Consider the following 27,310-nt stretch of genomic DNA (forward strand, 5'->3'; position numbering starts at 1 on the left):
AACAATGCACTCTTTATAACCAAGATGCTCCTTAGTACAATCCAGAAGTGCTGTAATCCTCAGAGAGAACATTTCTCTCAGACTCTGAAAATTACACCAGCAGCCAGTCGATTTCTAGATGCAATTAAATGTATTAGAGTTTCATATAACAAAACTAATAAATTGCATCTTCAAAACCTCTATTTAAACAGCAAGATAGAAGAAATTCTCTGAGGATTAGAAACCTGCATTCCACTGACTGGTAGTCAATGATGTGGAGGACGGGTCTTTCCTTTTTAATTGGAAGCCAAAATAATCACTGTATTTCACTCCTCAGCAGGTTGCCACGCTTCTGCAGTGACTTACAGGCCACGTTGCCAAGACCTGCTCTCCCAGTGCATTGACTGCAAATCAAAAAGTGTCAGGGAAGTAAGGAACAATCGTGAGACAACTTACAAGAATTTTCAGAGAATGTGATGTAGCATTTCTCTTTAATTTCACTCTTGGGGGTTTTGCAAGTAATGTAAAATTAAAATATCTACAAAGCATTGCTTCAGAACATAGCTATGACTTATTTTTAATTAAGAAGTTGAGTAACATTTGCTTTGTATTACAAGCGGTTGGCACAGAGGCAACAAGGATGCTTTCTGATTCTCCCTAATGTGCACATTAAATTAGAGATTGAAGAATACAATTTCACCAGTGCCTTTTTTCCTAAACCTTTTTCTGCTGCATGCTGGCCAAGCTGCAAACAGGTTTTTACTCAACTGAATATGAATACAGAAGCCACTGTGAAGACAGTGTGCTAAGAATATTATAAAGTTTCCTACTTTAAGCTCTATTTCTATTTTGCATGTCCTGAAAAGTATTACGAACTTATGGAGGAGTCTTGTTGCAAAACTCAGGACAGAAGAAATACCAGTAGATGATCTACTAATTTTTAAAATTTCATGAAGGAATAATATTTACAAGATTAACAGTTTTACGTTTTCCAAGCCCTACAGACTGCATAAAGATGACCAACAACACACCAGAATGTTGAAACAAGATTCAACATCATCCCACACAAAGTCTCTTTAAGCAAATTAATTCAAACTGGTCTAGTTGCGACCCTGTCACATAGGCAGAAAGCTTAAAGTCCAAAGCAGTCAGAAAAGAAACACTTTTAACATCTTTAAATGTGATGTGGGGAAAGGGAAAACGAGCAAATTAGTTAGCAAACCCTGCTAGACTGGATAGATTTGAAAACGTGGGGGAAAGGTTTTTGGAAGCTAAAAATATATGTGCAAGAAAGATGAAAAAAGCAACCTTTAGAATACTTGCAATCCATCTGGAGAAAAATAATCCAGAACTACAGCAGATGAGAAAGACAGGAGTACAGTGATGTGGAGAAAGTCTGAAAAGCAAGAGTGGGAAAAACTGTACAACATTTTCAATGCACCATAACAGCAAAAGGAAAAAAAAAACCCACGATAGTTTATGACTGCATAAGTAAAGCCCTGTAGTCCAAAAAAAGCAGAAAAAAATACCCTCTGTGGGCTTCTGGTAAGACTACGCTTATCACATTATACACATTTATACATATCCCAGAATGAGGGGGGGAAAAACAGAAGAAAAAAAAAAAAAAAGGAAGGGTATTCTGGAGAGAATTTATAAGGGGGGAAAAAAAGGAAAGCTGAAAGATTGAATTACAAGAAAAGATTAAGGGAATACAAAGCATTACTTCACTAAATGGTGACTAAGAGCAAGGGTACAAGCATTTCAAGAGTGTAACACACCACAGGGAAAGAAGATAGGTTTGAAATGGAGATGAAGAAATATAAATGGAAGATTTAAACAGAAGCTTATTGATTTAGCTGGCTACCAAAAAAAAAGTCTCTAAAAGGAAGAGCTTAGCAACTGGAGTTTAGAGCAAATGTAAAGAATGGATGAGAGGAAGAACCCTACCATAGCTCTTTATGGGAAGAGACACGATTTTAGCCTATAGGACTTATCTATCTTAGCTTATTATGATATGGCAAAACGACTGCGGGAAGGGAACACTCCCATATCTGGCAGTAAAAGTGATGTATTTCACGAGGTTCTTAAAATACCTGAATAAAGAAACAGTACTAGGGCAAACTAGACTTTTAAAAGGATCTAACTGGATACTGAATCCATGTAATTAGTGATCTTATAATATCCATGCAGCTTTCACCTACCATATCTGCTAACCAAATTGTGCTTTTCTCATAAACGCTCTTAAATTTCTGTCTCTTACCTTAAGAGGCTCATACCAGAATGATAGCTCAGAACCAGGGCTGAAAAAGTGCTGACTGGTGCACCAAAGAATATCCTCATCAGTGACCTTTCCTTGCATTATAACATGGAACAGACAATGACAATAAATGAAAGTTTTGTAAAAGCTGATAAAAACAGCCCACATAATGACAGGACTGAGATGACCCTCTCTGAATCACGAGCAGTCTGGAGAGCAACTACAGAGCCCGAAGTTGAATCAAGAAATATAATTGAGAGACGAGTCTCTCCCCGGTGCCAGGCCACTAGAGAAATGGCTCAGTGCAACATTTGTACGCTGGGAAAACTCTGCCAAAAGTAATAATAATCAGAGAGGCCTTTTAAAAAAGAACAAATAACTTATAAGGCAAAAAAAAAAAAGAAGATATAGGCAGAGGAAAAAAAGCCGCTCATGGAACGAATTCCACTATGATCAAGTTCCCCCCCAAAGTGAAAAGGTTTGAATAGCTGTTTTTCATCTGCCACAAAAGTCACCTGAATACATGGCCTAATGCTTGAATCTAGCCCAAATTCCAGCTTTAAAAATTACCTAGTTCTGCCTTCTCAACTCTTTGTGCATTATCAGCTGGACATGGCTTCTCCCATCCTAAACTATCACTGAATATCTGTTGTGCTCTACTGATGAACAAAGCAAAATACACACTTTCTCTTAACTCTATTTGACAGTTTGCAAAAAGATAAAGGTTTGTGTTCAGGTACTAAATGAGTCGGAACGGGTCATAGTTCAGCTCTCCCGCAAAGGAGAAGTACAGTAAGATAACTTCATTGTCAAAATAGGCCTACATATACATAGAAAGCTCACTAATAAATAGCCAACAAAAGCCTGTTTTACAAAAATTAGGGTAAGCCTCACCTTCAGTCTGAGAGTAGGAGGTGAAGTTGGCTCCTACCCTTCCTGAAATGTTGGTGGCCACTCTCCTAGAGGAGAGTGTTAGGAAATGATCCTCAAACCTCAGCTGAAGAACTCCCTCAGCAAAGCCAACTGCAGTACCACAAGCAAGATGCATATTACCCTAAGAAGTGCAAAAGACCTACCAGGTACTATGAGTGACAGCTAGACTTAAGATACCACATACAACATGGAATATATTTGTTTGCCATCATATTTGAAACCAGAGTAAAGTTTCACAATTCTCTTCTATTTATGTTCTCCTGCCATGTTTCCATACCTCTGTAATAAATTCCTTCACATGCTTATTACTCAAGTAGGCCTGGAGCATGTTACCTCTTTGCTATCATAACCCAGCAACTACCTAGGCTAGAGCAAAAGCAACACAAAATCACTGACGAAAAGACACAGAAACAGAATATACATACTTACCCTCATAGAGGTTTCTCCACCATGGGGCTGTTGCAGCCTGAAGACTTGAGCAACCATGTGTTCTGTGGACGGGTGCAACAGGATACGTCGAGAAGCAAGTCCCACCATTACGTATCTGCCCATTGGAGACAGGCTCACAGAAATGGCATTAGGGCCTATAAAGAGAATAGTGGTTATTTCTCTCAAAGGCTGACATCCCTCCCTGTGCCTCATCCCCACAGTTTCTTCATTCCCTTCCAGGATTCCCATAATGTATGGCATACTAAGCTCATCCTTAGAAGGGGTAAAGAAGAATAAGGAGACCTGCACAACTACAAATTTTGCAAGATGCTTCTTGCAGCAAGTGTATTTCCACTAAGACAATGAAATTCTTCAACAAAAAAAAACCAAAACAAAACAAACAAAAACTATCCTGTAGCAGCTATGTCCTACCAGCACCTTACATGTCCAGACCATACCACAAGCTTCTCGCCAGCAGCACTGTATTTGCAGCCGTTCCTTGTTATTACAGTCGCTGCTGTTTAGACTGTTGCATTTCTCACTAAGGGCTGAGTTCTGAGGTAACTTCTCACCACCCCCCAACCCTGACTACTTGCTGCATGCTTACCAAATCGCTTTGTGTAAAGCATCTCGCCCAAGTTGTGGGGTGCCAGAGAATACACAGCCAGTATTCCTTCATCAGGGAAGCCTCTTTGACTGCTGGGAATGAAGGCTGCCAGCAGCTGCCCATCGGCAGAGATATCACAGCTAGCATCATTGTAAATCTTGCAGTTTTGAACAAGCACGTTCACAGAAGCTGCACAGAAAAATGAAAGGAACAGTGATTAAAGCACTCAGGTTCAATAGAGAACAAAGTAAGATTTAAACCTAACGTTGGAGACTGGAGAGTACATGCAAGAGGCACTCGAGACATTCAGCTTCCTCCAAAAGTTTATGAAATGTTAATACCCTGATTAATGTAAAACTTGCTCCAAAACGGAGATAAGACACTGCAAAGAGCCCAGGAAATGAAATCTACTCACCTCCCGGAGCCTTCAGCCAAAAAATAGTGGCAATTGCACTTTATCAAGCCCTGCCTTTGAGCACAACACCATCCTTTGCAAAGGACAGCACAGTTTAAACAAGCCTCAAATTGTGACTTTCTGACGAACTCCAGCAGTGGTAGGTATCATTAGAAACAGTACACCTTAATTCACTTCCCCTTCTCTTGTAGAGCCCCTGGTTCCAGTTCCCCTTATCTCCAATAAACAGGAGATGAGAGAAAAATTCCCCCCTGCAGATACAGACGTTCACTTCTGACAGCTGATTTTTACACCAATCTTAAAGCAAGTGAGAAAGGGCAGAGACTTTTCCAGCCGGTCCTCCATTTAATTACTCCAATATTTGAGACATTCGCGCAATCAGTGAAGTAACTGTTCAACAGACAGGGTAGTGAGCAGCAGCTCACAAAACGTAAGTTTTACTTCAGTATCAGCTGGCGAGTTGCTGGGTGACCTCGTCCAAATCTTTTTCCCTCTATGCAGATTACAAACTCTTTGGATTACTGAATCTTAGTATGCACTTGTGCCACTCCCAGTACAATGACGTTCCAAGGCCTTGTAGCATCGTCATCATCAACAGTTCAGTCAACAGTGGCTTCATAAGACAAAGCTGGAGTTACATTCAGCCCCTCAGCCGAACCTAAACACACTCCAGTATTTCACTAAAACTGCTGCAATTACTCCAGGAGGTTTGGAGCTGAAACTGCATACACTATTTTGGGGATGTGGAAATTTCAGATTCTAGTATTTTCAAACTCAAGGGGATTTTATATGTGTGTATATATATATAAAGCCCACATTTGCAAGATAGAAACTTTGCATGCTAAAAGACTGAACACCCCATCTCACATGCTTGAAACTACAGCATCATGTGGAGCACTATGTTAACTTCTACAATCCAGAAATCATCTTCTAAACCATCAAACTATGCCCAGCCTAGAAGTGGTTTTGATTTGTTCAGCTAAAATTGTAGATGAGTTTATGAAAGCACTTCTTGTGCTATATTTCTTATTAGTTTAACAAAAGAACAGTGCCAAGAATGCTTTGTGCATACTTTGAAAATCTGAACTTCAAAATCAAATTAAGGCTGTAACTCAACAATTTAACAAACTGGCGCTGCTGCCAGAAGAAACAATCCCTGCCCTTTGTTTCCAACACTTCTGTGGAAAGAAAGCTACACCAGGGAACTGATATGGCTGAGAAATTACTGACTGTTCTCTAGGCCACTTTTTAGCCAGAACAGTTTCCCAACCTGGTACGTCACACAGCCACACAGACACTTGCAGCAGCCGGACAAGTAGTCATGACAGGGGAGCAGACAGGATTGCTCCTTCTTCCAGCATTGCTGATTTAAAGCACTTGCTGAACCTCATCTTTAGTTCTTCTGGGCTCAAATACATTTTTCCTGGGAACTGCTTTCCTACACAGTTGAGTATCAACTTCTACTGTTCCATTTAAGAAACTCTGATGAAAAAGACGACAAGGATAAAAAGTGGCCTGTGTAATTACATTCTGTACCAAACCACCTACACCTGTAGTCTAAATTTATTCAACCATTTTTTCAGTCTCAAAGCTGCTAAAAACAGTAATTTTCAACCTAGTATAAACAGAAAGGTGCTGAACAGAATAAGGTAAATAATGGTAGTCACTGTCAGTTCCGTAATAACAGAATCTAAAATACACACGGCCCTTCAAAGAACAGACTGTCCACGAGATGACAACATTCCCAAATGCTTAGTCTGCAGCTAGTTGAACAGAAAGACAACAGAATAAAGATTATCCTACCTAATTTTGAAAAAGGCAGAATTAAAACTTGTCCTTTTTTTTTTTTTTTAAATCTAGGCTTCACTCAAGTACTCATTACGTCATCACAAAGGAAGATGCACATCAACAAAAGAACTGCAGTATATGCTGTGAACCAGCTAAAAGACACATGACAACAGGTTGCACTGTTGTAATCCCTGTCAAAGTGGGAGGATTTCAGCAGAGTTCTTCAGCAACCCATTTCAAAACCAGTCCTATTTATTAGCTTTATCAATGGGCTGCGCACATATTGGAGCTGGCAGATGCAATCTGTTGATAAAGTGGGGTAACTTCATTAATATAGCATGATCAGACCACAAACAGGAAACTGAAGTACACAGACACATAACAGAAGTGAAAGGAAAGCCTTATAGAGTGTGTTAACATTTACAAATTTCCATTTCACCTAGAAACTTCCCAGTTGGAAACAACAGAGAATTAACTTTGGTGATCATAGAAAAGACTGGGCTACCCAGACGGCATAACAGTGAAAGAGATGGCAATCCTAAACTGCACCAGGGAGCACACTTAAAATAGAAATATCAGTGCTAATATGCAACCTTGTGTACACTTGCTTCATCAGACCAAAGGTATGAGTGTCATTTAGCCCAAGGATCCTTTTGTACTGATGAACTACTAGTGATTTTCAAAGAGGTGAAAGTTTTAGAGGGGACAGATACTGGTTTCTCTGGGCACAGATAATGTTTCTTCCTTATTCTTATAACTCTTGAAAATCATAGTCTATACAACTCATGCCTCTTCTCAGGCTTTAAAGTTTTTTTTGTTGTTGTTTTTGTTGGTTTCTTGGTTTTTTAAATCTAAACATTCAGAAGAATCCCACAGCTTTATTTTTCTAAGGTAAAAGATGCTTGCACTTCTTTTGTAGCATTTACAGATTCAGGGATATTGCCATGTCTTATACATATCTTCACAGTTCCTTGATTGTTTTTTACCTCTTCAGGTATCTAATGCTCTTCCTCATCTAGCATTTACCATCTGTCTTTTTAAAGCAATGCTGAGTTTGAATCACCAGTCACCAAGAGTCTATTTATCATATAACACATGTTCACTCATTTTCTATCTACACAGTTCTTCCTTTCCCCCCGCTCCTCCTCCAGCCCCCCCCCCCACCTTTCCTTCAGCACAGCACAGAGGTTTTTGGTGAGCAGTCCACAATGATGGCCAACATGACTGCGTCTTGTTCTTTTTAAAGTTTGTTGCATATGGTGAATGCCTCTTAGCAAAACAGATTGTGAGCTCCTCTGCCAACGTGAACTATCTTTCCCCCTTGATGTATGCCTGGAACGTAAAACATCACAGATGCAAGTTGCGCTGAACAAGAAAGAGTGCCCTTTATTTCAGTCTTTCAAGATCTGATTCACGCTGGCATGATGGTTCTTTGCTCTCCTCTCATTTACAAAGGATGAGGGACTTAGGTAGCACTTAGACCTAGAGCCAAGGGAGCCTGCTGTGCCAGCAGAAAAGGTCTAAATGTGAGAGGTTGGAGATCTCAGCAAGCTTTCATTTTAAGGAACAGCATCTACAAGATTCCCCAGACACAGGGAGGATGAAGATATCTACGCATTTGACAAAGCCACAGGCTATTTGATTTCTTTGAGCCTGAGGCCTGATCTATGATAATGAGGCCAATACAGAAGATTTTAGGGAAAAAAAGCGCTATTTTTGGAAAACCATTTACAACAAGGCTGCCCTTTCATCTCTTGTTTTCTTTAGTTGTTAATGCAGCCACCGAGCTGACAGAACAGATCAAAAGAAACATCAGAGAACAAATTAATCAAGCCGTTGTGCCAACTTGGAGTGCTTACACCTACAGCATAATTACGCTTGAAGCTGGGGAAGGCCTGGTACACCAGCAGCAACAGCACTGCCAAAGGAAAACAGTGGTGGGTGCACTGTCCACTCCTAGCCACCCTTAAGGATGACACTTTCTTTACAGTTGCTCCTGTTTATACACTGTTTAGCACGCCTTTTTTTACTTTTCTTCTTTTAAGCTCTTCTGTATCCCACTGTGGATCAGTAAGTATTGATCAAATCACCTTTCTCAGCTCCCAGCCAGTGTTATAACGAGACAAATTTCCAATCCGTGACTAAATGTGGAAGAATGAGACCAATTCAGCACAACGGTTAGAAAATTAAATAGTGAGCAGACATGAGATAAACTATATTCAGAAGATAGAAACAAGAGACAAAATCTTCAAATACTTTATCTGTGAAAAGGCTATATTCTGCACTGCTCATGGAGTCAATATTTACTTGTTAGCTGTGAGAAATTTTAAGGATCTGCAACTCTTACTAGAAGAATATTAAATAAATGCCAGAGGTGGCATTGCCTCTGCTGCCAAAGAAATTCCCCAGACCGATGACCGTATGACTGACAGTTACAGTTTAAGAGCAGATCACATTCATTTCAGAGTTATTAAAAGCAAAACTGGCAATAAGGAGAGAAGAAATCTAAAGCCATCTTTTTTCATTTTGCAATTAATAGAGAAAGACAGAGCAGAGACTAAAATCCCACAAGGCCACGCAAAGCCAATTCCCTAAGACTGCTGGGAGTCCTCTCCTGTGAGGCTGCTGGACTGAGGTGGCTGCTGTGGACCTGAGTCCCAGGCGAGCATGGAGAGCAGCCCAAGGCTCCAGAGCGTGCTGGGGCCCAGCGCCGAGACCACAGGACAGCACTGATCATGCTGCTGTCACTTGCTCAGGCGCGTCCGCCTTGGTGAGAAACATCTTACTTTCAAACTGTCTTTTCTTTGTTTAATTGTAACAGGAAGAAGAGCTGCTCGGAGATGGAGGTTGGCCACAGAGCTGTTTCTGTGATGGAGAGCGGAGCTGGCAGGCAGCCCTGAACTTCAGCTGCATCATTTCATCTGCCCGAACTCCCCAAACCACTTGTGGCTCAAGTCAGACCCAGGAAGCGCAATAGCCTCTTCTGTGGAAGTGGTCTCTCTCACATGACCACCTCTGATTTACAAGAAACAAAGGGGAAAAAAATGGAGCTATTGCAGTCACATGCTTTACTGGGAAAATAGTTTATTTCTAAGATCACAAAGAGTCGGAAAATATTTCTCCAGCTCATCACTCCACTGTTACACATTCAGCTTCACAGTACCCTGGCAAACTTGCAGCTTGCCTTTGTTCTGTGCCTAGGCGAGCTTGGCAAATACCTGGTTCAGGATGAGCACAGCTGCTACATCTTCATACATCCCTACTAGACCCTGGCAGAGGGAGACAGGGCTAACAATCCAGAAATGCCAGAGTTGGGCTCAGCATGCAAAACGGAAGAAGCAGAGTAAAACAGGACATTTCCATATGGTAATAAATCATGATGGACAAACCAAATACTATGAAGCATAAAGTGGGGAGTCAGAAGGGCTGGGGATGGGATTGTAGCAAGAACTATGCCTGCAAGAAGGACACAATGACAATGGAAACTGTAGCCAAAATTCCAGCTAATTGGAAGCTATTTCAGAACGGAAGTGTCTTGGTAGGGGAGAGGGAAAAGATTGAAATATTGATGTCTTGAGGAGCAGATAGTTCTTATTTTCTATGGGATTCCATAAACAAACATCTTATGCCCTTTTTTTTTTTTTTAAATCAGCAGCCTTCTCAGCAGAGTCAGATGAGGCCGAAAAAGAAGGAAAAAAAAATGCGTTATTAGCAGCTGTAGTACTCTTCAAATAGTTTATAAGCTTGCAGAGAAGCCCCAAAGAACTTAAGTCAGCAGTGAGAAGGTTCCTCCTCTGACTTCATCTTTATTCTGTTCCAAAGTCTGGCCGGACCACAGGAAGTATTTCCACAGCACGGCAAAGCTTTGCCTTGAGCACTGATCCTCAGCCTACAACCTCACACTAGTGCTACGAAGTTTGGCACTTAACAGGACATGTCAAAGCGCACAAGTTCAACACAGTGTTCTACTTTTAAGATGGCACTGCATGCTCCTTTTTTAGAGACAGAACGGTTCTCAAGGATAAAATATAAAGCATCTTCCTAATTTACAATGTCAAGGGCTACCATCTAGAAGCAGGACTTCAATATTCTATATACTAAGAAGGAAAGAGATTAGACAGAAATGCCAGATACTTTACCTCTAGGAATGACATAGTGAGAAAGCTTTTTGTAATGAGATGGGCTACTGGTGGCTTTCCCCCAGCTCCTCTGATTTCCCAGGAACTGGCGGGTAAATAGCCCCATATGGGTTGCCCAGAGAAGCTGTGGATGCCTCATCACTGGAAGTGTTCAAGGTCAGGCTGCATGAGGCTTTGAGCAACCTGATCTACTGAAAGATGTCCCTGCCCACAAGCCAGGGGTGGACTAGATGATCTTTAAAGGTCCCTTCCAACCCAAAGTATTCTGTGATTCTATGATTTCAGTTCCTCACATCTCTGCTGCTATGGTGTCACTACATGTGCTCCTTTAAGCAAAAGGACAGTACCCCCCGGAGACCTCTCTTTTTAGATATGTAATTTCTAGAATTGCAGGACATGACTGAGAAAACCTTTTTTCTTAATTCATTTCAGTAGCTACCTGTGAAAGCAGAAGTCTTTCTGAAAACAGAATCCCTGTTCTCCCTAAAATGAAGTCAATCCCTTAAAGCAGAACCCAATCTGTTTCTTTCTGAGAAGTCAAACGATGAATTTCACATATGCACAAAGATGATCGAAGCTAAAAATCACTGTACAAAGAAACGTTCATTAACATCTACCTCCTGTCTTCATCGCAGGCTGCCACAAACATTTCTGTAGCTGTACAGCAAGCTATATCAGGATACCATTCTGGGTTAAAAAACAGCCTGCCTAGTGAAGTTAGTTTTAGCCCCCAAAACTTCATTCCTTGATCAGCTGACCACAAGCATCAAATATTCTTGTGCCTGAATAAGGGACTCTCTTCCAGTGCTAGAGCTACCTTATGCCCTAAGAACATATATAAAACTATGGTCTAATTCTCACAAAGGGCAGGAGAGGATAAATAAATAAATAAATAAAATTAGCAACATTGCTCTATTCTTCACCCAGAAGCAACTTTCACCTGAGATGTGGGACGAATCACTGCTTTTGTAAATGGCTAGAAGCCACATCTGCTTCCTCTGGCTTGCAACACTGTGGTAAGCAACAGACCAGGGCTCTTATTCCCAAAATGTATTGCAGCCCTTTAACCCACAATACTGTCAATAACTTGGAAAATTCAGACCAAATTTATTAGCAGGTGCTAATGTAAAGGTATAAAGACAATATCCCTCTAGAAACTTGTTGGTAGAAGAACAAGGAGACTGGATAAAGAGTTCTTCTAAGAGGTTTAGTATATTAGTATATTAGTATATTAGTATATTAGTATATTAGTATATTAGTATATTAGTATATTAGTATATTAGTATATTAGTATATTAGAACGCTCACAAAAAAATCCCCATTCATGCACAAATTTGCTGATAGCAAGAATACACAAGCTAGACAGAGCAGGAACAGCTCTGCATGCGTTTAGTCAACTTTCTCAAAAGACTAAGCATTTTACAGTTCCCAATGCAACAAGACAATCAAGTAAACCAAGGCCTGCAACATACAGCTACCTTTGGAAGACCCTAGAGCTTATGGTAGCTCTGGCTGGTATAGAGTTAAAAGGAAATACTGATGTCCTTTTCAGCTTACCATTGCTGATTTCAGGCAGATCAAATTTAGTGAAATCCCACCACTGGAGCCGGTAGGTGGTGTTGGCAATGTTGCTGGCCACAGCTGACTGTCCATCCCCAATTACAGCACCTACAGAAAAAGGGGAAATAATTAGCAATTTAACCTCCAGATTATCCAGAAAAGAGCTGGCAAGACAAAACCACAGAAAACCTTTCAAAATCCAATACACAAAGCTATAGATTCTCAAATAAACCTTATTTACAGAAAAGGCAAAACCTCGTAAATAAGATCGCAGAGCACAGGAAATTAACAGGAAAGCATCTCCCTGCAACACATTTCCAAAAGAAAAAGAAAGCTGATGAGAGATACGACTTGCCCAGGTTCGCTAAGCAGAAATCCTAAGCAATTCATCCTGTGCAAATGCATTCTTATTGGTACTAGTGAAGCCGTATTTTCAGAGACCCCAAATTTTCCAGTACAGCTATGAAGGTAGACCAGAATACATACTAAGGAAAAGCGTCACCCTGGAAAATGACACACATTCATGTACACAATCCCTGCTACTACTGTAAACTCCACTCAGAAGACACAGGCTTCCTACAATATTTGCCACACCGTAATGACTGTAAAAAAACATTAGCAAGGAGGACCTGCAAGCTGGCCCTTTGCTGATCTGGGCAGGCCAATCTGCAGCAAGCAGGGGCTGCCCTGACTCCAGGCAAACTACCCACCTAAGGATCTGGGCAACAGCCCAAAGCAGAAGGCAAAGCAGAATACTTCAGAAACTAGCACAAAGAACACTTTTCCAGGTAGAAGGGAACTGCCACAGGTAACTCAAGTTGGCATATGTTTGAGCGAGCTCTGAGGTTTAAATGCAATCCCTAGAGACACAAGTGGAAAGAAGAAACAGTTGTCCCATAATAGTACTAGAGTCAAAAATCTCATGCTATTTGCAGTCTCTAAGGCCTTCATATACCTGCAGCCCCTTGTACTACACACACAGGCTACCACCCAGAGAAATTCAAGGTAATGGAATTTGATAAGGGAGAACAAAACAGGATCATCCCTAAGCACAAATGAGGAAAAGCACAGCCTCCAGAGTCTATGCAGCCTGAGTTTCAGCATCTCCACACTGTCTCCAGTGGGATGGAGGCAGAAAAGTCAGTGGCTTCAATCTCCCAGCAGGGGCTGGCTCAGGACTCTGCTGCCACGGCAGCAATACTGGAAGAGACATGGCTTTAACAAATCACAGCCAGGGCACAGCAGGCCAGCTGCCTGTGCAGAGAGCTAAAAGCTTGCAAACTGCTTGTAAATTAAAGTGGTGTGGAAGAATATGAGGAGTCCAGGGTGGCTGTATTTTTACTTTTCTTATCAAATCCCAACAAAACACTCAGGCTTGTAAATAAATAAATAAACCTGAAAACACAAACACACCAAACAGGGTTTATGTTTTCTCTGCAAAGTAGAGGATGGGCAAGGCAAAGTAGAGAAAGCAAATTCTAGATTGGTGCTGATAAGTAAAGGAACCAAGAAGGCTGTTGCTAGTCCACTTTTCATTGATAAGCTGTCTCAAGTCCTGATTTTGGTTGTGGAGAAAGCTCAGAAATATGCCAAGAGCAAGACTTCTGAGCAGCCAGCATCACACTGTGTACTCAGCTGTGCCAGGCCTCCAGCAATCGACAAACCTCCACTGTGCGTCTGCTCAGTCTCTGTATCTGCCTGTCAGAAATGCACAGATCACTTGGAGAGCAGAATTAAGAACATTTCCATTGCTCTTACATAAGCCCAAGACCTTGTTCTCCATATCCCCAAAACAAAGGGCTCCTCTGAACAAAAGATATGCACTGAAGAAAGCAGATTCAACCCATTAACGAAATTACATTTTGCAACCAGTAGTGGAGGAAGGACAATTAAATTTTATGTTGCTTCATCTTTCAAAGTATCCTCACTGCACGCCCGGGTTTGGTACACAAGGGCAGCTCTTCTGCTGCTTTACCTCCAGCCACCAGGTGGAGAACAGAAAACTCCTTTCTGTACAAATTTCAAGCAGTGGGACTTGCTGCAGGAAAACAGTAACTAACATCACCAACTAGGTAGCAACTGCCTTACAGGACTGAGTCAGACAAGGAAACACTCTACAAAGACAGGCAACAGAAGTACTAGTCAGGACACATAATTTCAGAATACTGACCTTATTACAAATGAATGTTAAAGTCATCACCTGTTTTGCAACGAGAACCACCTTTGTAGGCATAGCAAGTAATATATCAACTGGAGAACATCATCTGCCAGGAGAGTAATTGCGTGCTCACTCTGCATCATAGAAGCCCAGCAACATCTCTAACTGCTCCACCAACAGCAAGTTCCACTGGATCATACAACTGTTCCACCTACTGCTACAAGTACCATTAAAAAGTTGTTGGCAAATGTTTTTGATTTTTTTTTCTGTTAAGATCCTGGTCTTCTCATCTCTTTCCCTGGAACCTTCAGGTTTGTTATGATGCTCATTTATGTTATGACCCCTTGACCTCCAATGACAGTCACATCCTACATGGAAAAACTAACAATGGAAAAAAATGCAGTACTTCTGCATCTACAGGACAGTCCTGCACAAATTTCAGAGCCAGCAAAAGTTATGAACTAATGCTAGTGCTTCAGGTATCTTTATCAAAAAGATGAGGATACAGGAAACAAGGTTCATAGAGTGAAAGGTGCATGTTCAGAAGGATTTGGTCTGTTTCTCAAAGGCTCCAAACCAGTGTCCCTAACACTAATGGCAAATCCATGATCTGCATGTTTTTATTAAGTAATTACCTCTACTTATACTAATTATGTAATCGAGAAGTGTAATTATTAAATTATATCTAGCTACATATAACAAAGTGGAATGAGATTAAAATCACAAGTCCTGCCAGAAGCCTCCCACATGCATGCGTGCACTGTCCCACAGTAAAGATGATTAAAAGCATGCAAACATTTCAGATATCCAATTTAGGGAGGAAAATAGCCCCCAGTACACAACTATGCTATCCAACCTTTGTTGTTTGCTCTTTGCATTGATTAATAGGGAAGATTTGAGATAATGGGTGGCAAACTTTAAAAAGTTAAAATCCTCACTACAGAGTTTTTGTTCACCATGCAGTGTGAGAACTCATTCTCAGCTGGCTTTGCCCAGTCAGGGTTTCAGCCTGGGTGAGAGAAGAAGAAGGTGATGTTGCCATTTAAGTTCTAGTATAACTTGGAGGCAAACAACACACTTCAGCTTCTTAGATGTAGACAGCAGTAGATCGGCTCTTACAAGCAGCAGTTCTCACCAAGCACTTGACAGTCTGTCCTGATTCCTGGCTCTTCCACTCTTTGATGGGATCACAAGTGACTGCACTGGGTACCTGAGGGTCTTGGGTTTATCACCCTCATGAACAGAACAACCTTTTACTGCAGAGATGATGTAGATTTCAAAATGCAGAAACCCAAAGCAAAGGCCAATTGAAATGCAGTGAATGTAGGTTTGACTGGCAGCTTTCCTGCGTCTGTCTATCACTGTGTAATAAACACTGGGTGATGGCAGAAATGAAGACAAATGCTTTCAGCAACCCCTCCTTCTCCCCCCACCACCCCGATCTCCATCCACCCCCACTCAGCACATGACAAGAGAGTTTAAAGAGTGGGGGGAAAAAAGTCTTAACAAAGACTTAAAAAAAAAAAAATCTCAAATCTTTTCTTATAGGCCACCTACACGTGACAGATCTTACCCGTCAGTCTCAATCCCCTCACAGGGACCAACTCATTTTGACATGAACCTTTGCCAGTCAGCTATTGCTCATTTATGTATTATATCAAGCCATGCAAGTCAATGCCTGAGTTTAGACTGAAAGGGAAAGTAGTGGTGCAAAACCATCTTCCATGGCACTCCAGCACTACTTTAGTGAAAAGCGGGATACTTCCAGACTACTACTGTAAGACTCTCAGAGGAAGAGCTAATATTCTAGAGCTACACAGGCTTTGCGGTACAAGTCTCAAGAAGACGGAACATCTGCATATTATGGGAATTTCTTTCCCATGTATTTAACAGAAACCAGAGCTCATTTTTTTTCTTTTTCTAGACTAGATCCATTACTCCTGAAGTTTTTAATGTCTGGTAGGTCCCCTCATAGTAAGAACAAAATTCATTAATATGCTTACAGATAAGCTTGAAGAAACTGGAGAAGTCCCTGAGCTAATTTGTGACTCAATTTGAGACAGTGATTAGGCCCTGGTATAAAATTCCCCTTAGATTAGTACTTGCATGTTTAAGCATGAGTACCTTTGAAAAGTAATTACCTCTTTACAAGCCACTCTGTAACTGTAGCTAATGATCTAGGTTAGCCTACACTTGCAGAAAGGATCTACCAGAGCTGATGAGTTTTAAATTTACTAGTTCTGGATCTACTATAATCCAGGCTCCAGGAAGCCCAAAACCCAGGACAAATCTATTTGACAAACCCAGGATAAAGCTCTCTGCTGCAAGAATACACCACATTCTCAAGCAGTTCTGAAGCAATCTGAATTCAGCTGAAATGGGATTACTGATCTCTGAAGCCTAGCAGAGATGTAACAGGTTCTTGCACATCTCTGAGCCTAAAGTATTTTATGAGGTAGCCTGGTTTTGGGGACTACCTTTGATCTCAATAAATATATTAGATGCCAAATACGAATTTGACAAGTCTAAGCAAAAATCTGTTCCAGGCTACCACGAAGACACTGCCTTTGAAGCAGCCAAGCCAGCTATCTAAAACCGGGCTAATGCTGTAGAAACAGTATGCATAGCAACCTGGTATCTTCAAGGATTTATTTTTCTTGTTTTTCAATATACCAGCAAGCTATAAATAAGAAGCGGGCAAAACGATTTTCATGAATGGATGCACAAAATGTTACTAAGGGTAGTTTGGCATATGCTAAGCACTAAAGGGATCTTAGATTTGATGTTAACTGAGAAAGCCTTGAACAGGTCTCTCTCTTTGAAATCTGAACCCTCCAAAAAGCTGTTTTTCCTTTACCTCAGATATATGATATAAGAAGAAATGCAATTTCCCATTCATGCTCATTCCTTTTGCAAAATTTCCTTTTAGAAGGGGTAATGCTTAGCATGCCGAGTTCCACAGTCCTACCAGCTATAGGAATTCGAGCAGGCCTCAGCTGCAGGTAGTAAAGATGACCATCCTAATAGGAGCTCAGTCAAGTGCCCAAGGGCTTCACTCACATTGTGAACAATGCAAGCATCACATAGGAAAGGGGATTTTCCAGCCACAGTTTCAGGCTTCAAAAGGAAATCAGTTTATTTGTAAGAAACAAAAACAATAAATGAACTGCTGCCCTGAACAAAGCCTCCATCTCGAGTTCAGTCATGATGGCTCCTTGACATCTTCCTTTCCTGATGTTAGAGATCTTCCTCAGTCTGCTCATATAACAATTAATACAGAAATGCATCTGGGAATCAATTGTCTGATGGCAGGGTCCAGTTTTCCCTCAGGGAAACTAGAAGAGGTTAATAAGGTCCCTTTTGAATGCATTCCCCTCTTATCTGAATTGTTTGCACTTCACCGAGCAAGCTGCAAATTTTGTTCCTTAAGAGAATTCCCACTTCTCTATTGCTGTTCACCCCACAGAGATGCCCCTGCTCATGTCACCCTGCTACACATGGAAGTGGAAAAAATCAGATCTGAACAATATGGGGCAAGTTTCCAGAACCAGCAAAAGCTGAGCCCGCAATATTCACACAGAACCTCTCAGATGAGAAAAACCCTGTACCTGCCTCAGTGACTAATAAGGTATCTTATCACAGCCTTTGCATATACACATTGGAGCAAGCAAAGGTCACTGTTTAGGAAGTCCTCTTCCTACTCAGGGTGTCCAATAAGGAACAAGCAGTTTAATTTTCTTGCTGTAGCTACATCAACCCTCTCAGCTACTGTTAGTGGCAGACAGTGGTTTAAGTCTCCAACTTGTTGAGAAGTTTCTGCAACCATCCAATATCAGACATGCACTGTTGAACAGAAAAAACCCAACCAAATAAATTGGAAGGAATTTCTTCTTTTAACCTCCTAAATCACTACCAATCATCACCTCAATTACAGCCTTGCCACAATGAAAGTCTGACTGGACTTAAAGCAATTTTTGTACTTTTTAAAAAAATCTGTAAGATTCATAATCTCTCATGCCATCAAAGAATTAAAAAAAAAAAAAAAAAAAAAGGTAAAGAGAAATATAATCTGAGCCGTGGGCATACCAGAGCATCTTATTCATGCCGCACCTTTGTGACGAGTGGTGAGCAACATAACTGCTCAACAACTGCTGCAAAGGAGAAGGGATGAAAGAGACAAGTGAGAGCCTGACTTTGGCAACTGAACACAAAGTAATAGTTGCATCTTGTTACTGATACGTAATTATTCAGCTTATGCTTCAGTGGATACTTCGTTTACATGGTTTAAAAGTTCATTCTTGCAGGGTAATAAGTACAATTCGCCAGAGAACCAAAGCCTCAAATCCTGCTGCCAGAAGAAGCAGAGCTGCAAGTCTTAGTGGGGCTCTCACATTTGTACAACTCAAATGAAGCCAGTAAGTGCGATTTTCTTGCATATAAGAAAATCTTTACAAACAAGGACTGCTTAGGCTCAGGTGTTTGTTTTCTCATTTCTCATTTATGATGCTCTTAGCTGCAGTGGATGGGAAGTTCCATGGGAAGGCTCCACTATATTGATTGTTTTATGCTATGTAACAGCACGCATGCATACACATTTTAAACAGCAAAACCCAACTTGTTTAGGGATCACTGTGAGACACTTGGAATTGTTATACTGGGTACAGTACTGGAATGGTGTGTAAAGAGACAGGTGCTCCATGAAGCACGCAGGTGGAAATAAATGTTATCAGGCTAGGCAGTCAAGAGAAATCTTCCTGCAAATAGAAATGCTGTATCATTTGAAGAGCTTGACAAGAAAAGGTTACGGAAACAGAAAGAAACATCTGTCACCATTGGCTGAAAGAACTCACAAGTTGTTTGACAAGTGGGTGGGAAAAAAAGCTTTCTCTTTTCTTATTTGGGCTGCTTGCTGGAAAGGGGAGTCAAGGCTGAAGTCTTCAGTAAGCTAACTGCTGGAGCTGTTAAAGGAAGTTTCTGCAGACATTGTTGCTTGTTTTGAGACCATTTCTTAATTTCCATGTGACAGCAGCATGTGTTAAAAGCATGCCTCATACCACCATATGATTCGAGCAGTAAAACATATTTCCTACAGTATAGCCTTTTAGAGAAAATATTCAAGCATTAAAAATACCTTCCAATCTGCATTTTATTTAACCAATATTTTGTTTTGACCTTTTCTGCATATTTCCAGCAAGTTAGATGATTTTTTCCATATGCATAAAGAAGCCCTAACAAAAAACAATGAGTAAAGCAGTTGGACAAAGGGGTTTATACTTTCTTCCTGATTTCTGTTATTCCATATACCATAAAATCCTCCGATAGTTACAGAATAAGCTATAAGAGCAATCAGCTACTGCCCTGGCATAGGAGTCAGAAACCTATTTATTGGAAAATACTGGGGAGATAAAGACAACTTTACCTTGTCAGTGTAAGGAGAAACAATAATCTGGGTTACAGTCATTTCTCCATCTGGAGGTCTATATCAATCTACTAAAAAAAGAAATCAGTAAGATAATAGATGTGAAAGCAACAGACATTGCAAGAGAAAAGAGTTTTTCAGAATTAAATGGGAAGGTTGAAGGGAATGAGGCCAGGACACACTACAGATGAAAAGGCAGAAGAGAGCTGAACTTTGCAGTGTCTAAAGAAACACGTATTCTCCTATTTCACCTCTGTCTGAACCTGCACATGAGGGCATGTTCACAGCCCTCCTCCCTCTTAAGCTTCCAGAAACAGTAGGTGATTCTCCAAATCAAAATGCCACATCTCTCTTGCCAGAGTTTTAAGTCTCATGAAATCCCTGTGAAGGTGAATGAGGAAGGTCTCTCGATAGCTCATCTATGCTGTGTGTCACTTGGGCTCCTCCCTCTGCCAACTCTGCCCCTTGCAATGCCTCTGCTTTCTCCCGTCATTAAGTCCCTTGCATCATTTCCAAGGCCTTCATTAAATGCTGTTGGAAGTCTGCTTTTTAACCTTCAGGTCTGTGTTTATTCTCTGCACAAAACCAGAACGAAATCTGTGCCTGGCAGGCATTTCCTTTTGTAAAACTCCTCCTTATTTCCCTTTCTGACTTTTCAGAGCATGAAATGTGCCTGCTAATCCTAATTGCCTCGGATGGAGAGTCTTGCAGGCACTAGACAAAGGGGGCAGCCTTCCACCAAGGAGCTGCGAGCAGGCACCAGACTCTAAGCTCTCCAGTCTCCAGAGCTCCCATCTGACTTTGCCGCATTTCTGAAGAACACAAGGACAAACCTCCCCAAGCAGCTATACTGGGAACAGGGACTTGCCTTCCCAGACTTCCCCTCTTCTGGCCTTCCCAGCACAAGAGCCCATCTGAGCTCATTGTGCAACCTGACTCAAGCTGGTCAGAATACTCAAATATTGCTGCTCCTAAACACCTGACTTTTAAGGGTCATTTGCATGTCTGCATCCCGGCGCCAGCTCTCTTAAAGAAAAGTTTGCAAGGTCTCACTGGCATGCCCACAGCCAGCCTCTCTATCAGCAGTGCCTTGGCCAATAACACAGACACTGAGAAACTGAATCACTGTGGCATTAACACACTTTTGCCTCCAACAGTCATTAAAGAAGTTAAATTTCTGGTCTAGCAGAGTTTGTCTGGATTCAGAGAAATACTTCCACTGCAGCAACAAAACACTCCTTCATGGGGTTGCTGTCGTTGCCTAATGAGAATGTCCTTACCACCCAAGGCTAAAGCCTGTGTCCTCCATAGCTGTCACACCACCCACACTGTCTACTAGGTCTACTGCAGTTCTGCTGTCTAATGTAGACACTAATGCAGTATCACACTAATCCAGCCTTACCAAAACTGCTGTATATAGTTTTAGATAATTCAGAGCTCCTGCAATTTCCTGAGATTTTCTTGCAGGGACTGTTTGCCAAGACACTTACCAACTTCAGCCCATATTCCACATAGGTTATACTTTATCATCAACTACATAGTTCATAAATTAGCATGGCCACAATTTCAGTTCACACTAAATAATTCCTCTCCAGAACAGAGGCTCAAATAGTGTTGTAACAGCACTCCCATCTAACCAATATAGCTACGCCAACAGAGAGATGCAGAATAGGTGCAAAACTAATGAGTGAAACTGCTTTTACACAGAAGAGCCTTTTTCATTGTGAGTGTGCATTTTAACTACATGAAATCCTATTATTCCAAACAAATCAGCAAGCCAAATGCCTGCAACCGCCTCTGCAGTTCTTACTGAAAGAATGTGTGCTTAGCACAACTTTAAATGTGTGTGTCTTATGCCAAAACACTCATCTGCGGTGGAAAAAAAACTCAGCAGGATCTTCACAGAGCAAATGCATGCTTTATCAAACACCACATTGCAAAAATACAAACTTTCACTAATCCAAGAAGCAGTATGTTCCCTAGAAGGGTTTGAATTCCTGAGATTTAACTGTGTATCAGTGCAACACCAAGCATCCACACTGGAGCCAGTTTTCATTGTAGAAATAGTAGTACGCAGTATTAATAAAAGCTCCAGGCACAGAAACACATTCAAAGCCTTGCACTTGCCAGTGAATGGAAGACTCTCAAAAATTCTTACTATCCTTAAACACATTTCAGCACTGCTATATTACAGCACAAGCCCTGTGCGTCCAAACTGGCAATGCAAATGCTGTGTCAGCTTAGTCACATGCACTGAGCTACCACCACAATATAAAGCACTAAGGTAAACACGCTCAAAGGTTGATTACATTTTATAGTCATAATATCCTGTGAGCAAGACAGGTCAGCTGAGGAAATACTTGTCTGTTCTGAATCTGTACTGGTACAGGGAGGTTAAGATGAAGTCATATGTTCTCACAGAACAATGCACCTCTATTAGTAACAATGCAGGTCCTGACAACTTAAATAAACTCCATAATAAACTAATAAAGTGTCTTACGGCAAATGAAGAGCTGACAGGTGGCATTCATGAAATGTATTGTAAGGGTGTGCTGTACTCATTAAGAGCCTCTTTTCAGACCAGCGGGTCCTGCACAGTCACTGTGTCTGCAAAGAAAAGAGGCACTAACCTTGCCTAGGGAATACAAAGCTGGAGAGACATTGCTAAAGAGAACAATTTATGAGGTATCCCAAATCTGATGAGCAAAAGAAGAGAAGGCTGAACAGGAATGGGGAAGTAAGCAGCCAGGCTCACTGTTTTCTGGGTATGGCAGTAAACAGGGAGACAATTAAAAAAAAAAAAAAAAAAGGCATAAAACAAGCAAGCTGGAAAACCACAAAAATCTAACAATAGTTTAACTAACGGGAAAGCAAAATGAATGTAAAGCATAGTGAGATGGAAAGGAGGGAGCCCAGGCTGGAAGAACACAATGGGAGACCACATTGTTCCAACTGGAAAATAACAAACCTACAGCAAATAAAGTATTTGGCTTTCACAATGTTTTGAACACTTTCTGACAGAGGTAGTTTTGAGTGCAGTCTGGGCTGATTCAGATGACAGTAATGGAAACAGGACTTGCTCCTTATCACCACTAGTTTTAAGGCACAAAGTAGGTTCTAGCACCTCAGTGAATCTGCAGGGATCACCGCATAAGAGCCAATGCAGAAATTTAGGCTCAAGGCGTGACCCAGACCATGTGGAGCAGGACTGACGAGCCCGCTGGTACACATGCTGATGGACCACTGTGGAACAATGTGCAGGTATATGGTGTGATATTCAGAACAGGGATGCAGTGTCAGAGCTTCCAGAGGGCAGCTGGACCCCACCAAGGAGTTCAGCCAAGCTTTATGCAGTGACTTCTGTAAACAGCAGAATTCAACCCTGAAAGGTCCAATCCACAGCCATTACAAAAGCGACTACGAGATGAAAAGAGACTAACACTTTATCTCATTATTTTAAGGAATATTAAAAGTCAAACTCAAAGCCACACACAGAAAAAATAAGACCTAAGCTTAAGGCAGCAGAAGTACATTCTAGCTACTCAGCATGCAGGCCCTGAGCTGCACAACGGACAGACACTCCAGATGCGTTTTATTTCTTTTTTAGGGCAGACTTGACTTTAATCCAACTTGAATTAGCTCATAATACTTCCAGAGGTTACTAAGCAGACCTGTCCAAGACACTGCTATCCACTATAACCATCACAGCTAGTCCACACAGCATCTATAAGCAAAAGTAGAGGGAAATTCAGAGAATGAAAATAGGGCAATCACAATTTACTCGTTTGTGGTAAGATTTTAGATTAGATATAATCAAGATTTGGAGCAGGCCATGCTTTACAGGAGGTCATTAACTAAAAAGAAACTGTGGTGAGATGCTTCAAGATCTCATCCCCACAGCAGCAGTGCCAGAGGTCCAGCTCCTACTAAATCAAAGAATCAGCACTGCTACAATCTAGAAGATGATGAGCACTCTGGGTTAGCCTCTTGGTATAAAATTACAGTCCCAAAGGACAATGTTATTTGGTCTCACAAGTCAGAGGACAGCTTAAATTAGGCAACAGCTCACTAAAATCACAGGAGTAGGGAGACCGACAGCCAGGTACTGCTGGTTTCTCTGTGAGCAGCAAAGTTACAACAGGGCTTTGCCTTCAGCTTTCACCATTTCCCGTGTCAACAGAAACACATGCACCTGGTGAACCAGGATCTTCTGTGGAACCTCAATGGCCCAGCCGGACCAGGAGAAGACGGAAATACACTCCCTCGCACCCCTTCTGTGCCCTCCGCACAGAGGACCCAATCAAGTCCTTAGCAACACACTTTCTGACCTCACCTTTCAAAGTCCTTGCAAATTTCTTAATTTCATGTGTCTTGTAAGCTCTTTCTCTAAACTGTTATTGACTCCTTCCCTACCACAACTTAATGTCTTCCAGGATTTGCCATCAACCCTTCTCTCTCATTCCATCTTGATTTCCAGTCTATAAGAACCATTTGTCTACCCTCAGCCCTTTTCTTCCTGTGTCTTCTTTCCCTTCCACTTGGTCAAAGTAGTTTCGGATTTCCTTCATACTTTCAGTGTCCTCATAATGGGGATATGGGTGGGTCTGTGTGTGTATTGGGTGTTTGCCTTCTTCCCCCAGTCATACTCCCCATTAGATTTTGAGCCTGACTTACCAATGATACCAGTCCCTGTCATCAGACCAATTCCTTCCAGTACAGAACTCTTCTACTATGGCACCTCGAGGAAGACACAGAGGTCTGACCGGGGTGGTCAGTCATGAACCAAAAGACCGATGCTCAAACAACTCGTACGTGCAGCACACCAGGAGACACACATCACATGGATGGGTGCATGCATGCCCACACCATGAATACTAATATGAACAATTGTTTGAAAAAAGACAAACTGTTTCTCCAGCTTAACTGAAACCCACGCCTGCAATCCCAGCTGCCTCATCACCACCTTTGACTCATTCCTCAAACTCTCCCCTCCTCCAACCTCCAGTTCTCTCTGCAGAATCTCAATTGCTTATACAAAAATTACAAAATGACATTACTTCCTCCATCCTCTCAACTTTCCCCTCCCCTCTTGCACATCTTCCCATCGCATACAGAAGCATCTACCCAGTCCTTCTCCACCTGCCTCTACGATTTTATCTCCATATCCCTGTTTCTTTTGTGCCAATTTCCATCCCTTGCCATTTGACAACACGTTTGTATGCTCTTCTTCCCCTCACAATACAAATATGCATTAATTTCTTGCATCTCTAGATTCCTCAGAGACTCTGGATCACAGCTGGTACGTCTACAGTGAGAAGGGGAAATGCATTCACTCTCATGTTCTTCTTACCTCTAGCACTCCAACTGCACCACGTGAACTCCTGGCAACCACTTTTGTTTTTTTCACAAGTCCCATTTGGATCATCTCCAGCCTACCTTTCATCTTTAAAATATTACTAAAGCTGCTCTGCTACTAGTGACTCCTTCCTGGTCAAAGCTCAGGACTAGTAGTCTAACCATCATCATTACCCCTTACTTACCAAAGGTGGTAACATTTTTGCTTCTTGAACAGCTAGTCCCTTGCTTTCTGTGAGTGACTTCTACCACTACCACTCTCACCACTCCCAAAGATAATGAAGGAGACAAACGAGCAATTATGAACATCACCACAACTTCTTCCACATCGATCTCTGTGCTTGCTGCCAGCTCTGAAGTTACCTAATGGGTCATAAGCTGCACCTACATACTCCTTCCCACCCATTGCAGCAAAAACAGGTGGGTTGAAGCAGCTTGATACAGCTGAATTTGTACATGGTTTCAGGCAGTGCTTGAAGGGAGGGAAAGAGATGTGAACCTGGTTCCCAGATCAGCAAGAGCTGGACTCAGAAGCCAAGCTACCAGGGAATTCAGCAGAAGTTGAGAGCCCAGAGCAATTACATTCATAGAGGCTGGCTCACAGCTCCCGCTGATTTTGAACTCTCAGGAACATGATAACTCTGGTGTGCCAGTGCTGCTGGATTACAGCCCACACTGAGCTCAGCAGGAGAGGGTGTCAACCTACTGCTCAGGAAAGGAAAATACAGCTTCCTTTAGTAGCACTGACTTGCAGCTCCTGCTTAGTTCAGAAACAACTCTCTGAGCTTCTGCAGACACTGGAGACCATTCCCTTTTCTGCCTCACTCCAGACGTGGTGGTATACTCATTTTAAAAAACAGGGGGTGGGGAGGAGACGGCACCTATGAAGTACATCTCCACCTTGGTTCCTTTTTGTATTTGTTAGTGTACAGAATATCCTGCTGTCTACATTTACTTTTGATTGCGTTCTAAGGCAACAAGTTAAAAAGCTGATTAAGTTTATATAGTGCTCTCATCCTGACCAGGGCCTGTGTTTGCTGTTGCACAAATACTGTTTAGGTTCTCTGCTTGCTTTTCTTTAAGAATTTCTCTCATGCAGGTCATTTACCACCTTCCACATGTTTAACACCCCAAAACCACCAACAAAAGCAGCTTTTATGTTTTGGAAAAGTCCAGAGCCTAAATTTACTTCCCTAGGCTCTTTGCCATGGGCATGTTCCAAAACTCCTCCAGCCTCCACACAGAGGGGGCAACTTCTCAGTGTGCTCATGTTGAGATAAACCACACGGGTAAGGTAAACCCATTTGGGATGAACAAAACCACAACCCAAAAGTAACTCCGAAAGGGAGGCAAGTTGTGACTAACCTTACAATACTAACCCATACTTCTTCCCCCATAATCAAGGAAAGCCAGCAGACCAAGAAGCATAAAATTGACGAGCTCAGGTAACATATACCATATGGAGGGAAAACTATCCCTGCAGAATCTAATAGCTAGAAACAATCTTTGATTTGTATAAACTGACTGATAAAAGACTCATACATTAAAGCTCAATTATTAAAAAAAAACAACCAAAACCTCCAGGATAGCAAGCAGAAGGATCCAGTGGTATGATCCTATATGTCTGGGAAAGAGAACTAGGAACCAGTACACAGCAGCCTTATCAGATCCCTTATAAAATATACAACTATGTTGCCATAGCGAGAGCTTCCTCCATCTTTATGCCAGGATGGCTATAAAAATGTATATGAAGATATTCTATATTTGGTATAACAAATCTGGATTAGAGTTTGCTTTGTGGTGGTCATCCTCCCCTGCCCGCCCCCGTCCCCCCCCCCCCCGCCAAACCACATAAGCAAAATCATGACTATTCTCTTCATAGATGACGGCCAAATGCAGCAGGTCACTGACAATTCCTATCCTCTCCACATGGCAGACTGCAAGGGCTCCTGCCTCCCCTCTGCACTCTGGAGTGTAGATAATTATTTTATTATTTCTCTTTCCTCTTTAAAAAGGAGGCAGCAAGCTGCGGGAAAATACTTTTATGGCTGAGTGAGCTTTACCACCCACAAAGAGACAGGTCCCCAAGGGGCCCTCACCGCCTACAAAAAGATGAGCACTACTGTAAAATCTCGCCCCTCCTGATATAATGGTATCTAGAAATTAAACGCTTTAACAATGCATACAAAAGGAATCAGCCTGCACCCTTCACTTTTAAGAACATTGACATCTCTCTCCAATGCCTTTCTGAATCCCAAAGACAGCTTTAGC

At 41.7% G+C, this 27,310-nt stretch overlaps 1 protein-coding gene across 7 annotated transcripts in view; it reads right to left on the minus strand.

The window, feature by feature from the left end:
• Positions 1 to 27,310, minus strand: part of AMBRA1 (autophagy and beclin 1 regulator 1) — a 134,016-nt gene that overhangs the window by 39,773 nt on the left and 66,933 nt on the right. For all 7 annotated transcript variants that reach the window (XM_082058666.1, XM_082058669.1, XM_082058668.1 and 4 more), the window contains 3 exons: positions 12,105 to 12,215; positions 4,206 to 4,394; positions 3,599 to 3,753 (listed from right to left, as the gene is read on the minus strand). In XM_082058666.1, coding sequence (XP_081914792.1) covers positions 3,599 to 3,753; positions 4,206 to 4,394; positions 12,105 to 12,215 — 455 coding nt within the window. The remainder of the gene's footprint in view (positions 1 to 3,598; positions 3,754 to 4,205; positions 4,395 to 12,104; positions 12,216 to 27,310) is intronic.

The sequence above is a fragment of the Streptopelia decaocto genome (genome assembly GCF_964273445.1).
Source record: "Streptopelia decaocto genome assembly, chromosome: 7".
Taxonomy (NCBI): domain Eukaryota; kingdom Metazoa; phylum Chordata; class Aves; order Columbiformes; family Columbidae; genus Streptopelia; species Streptopelia decaocto.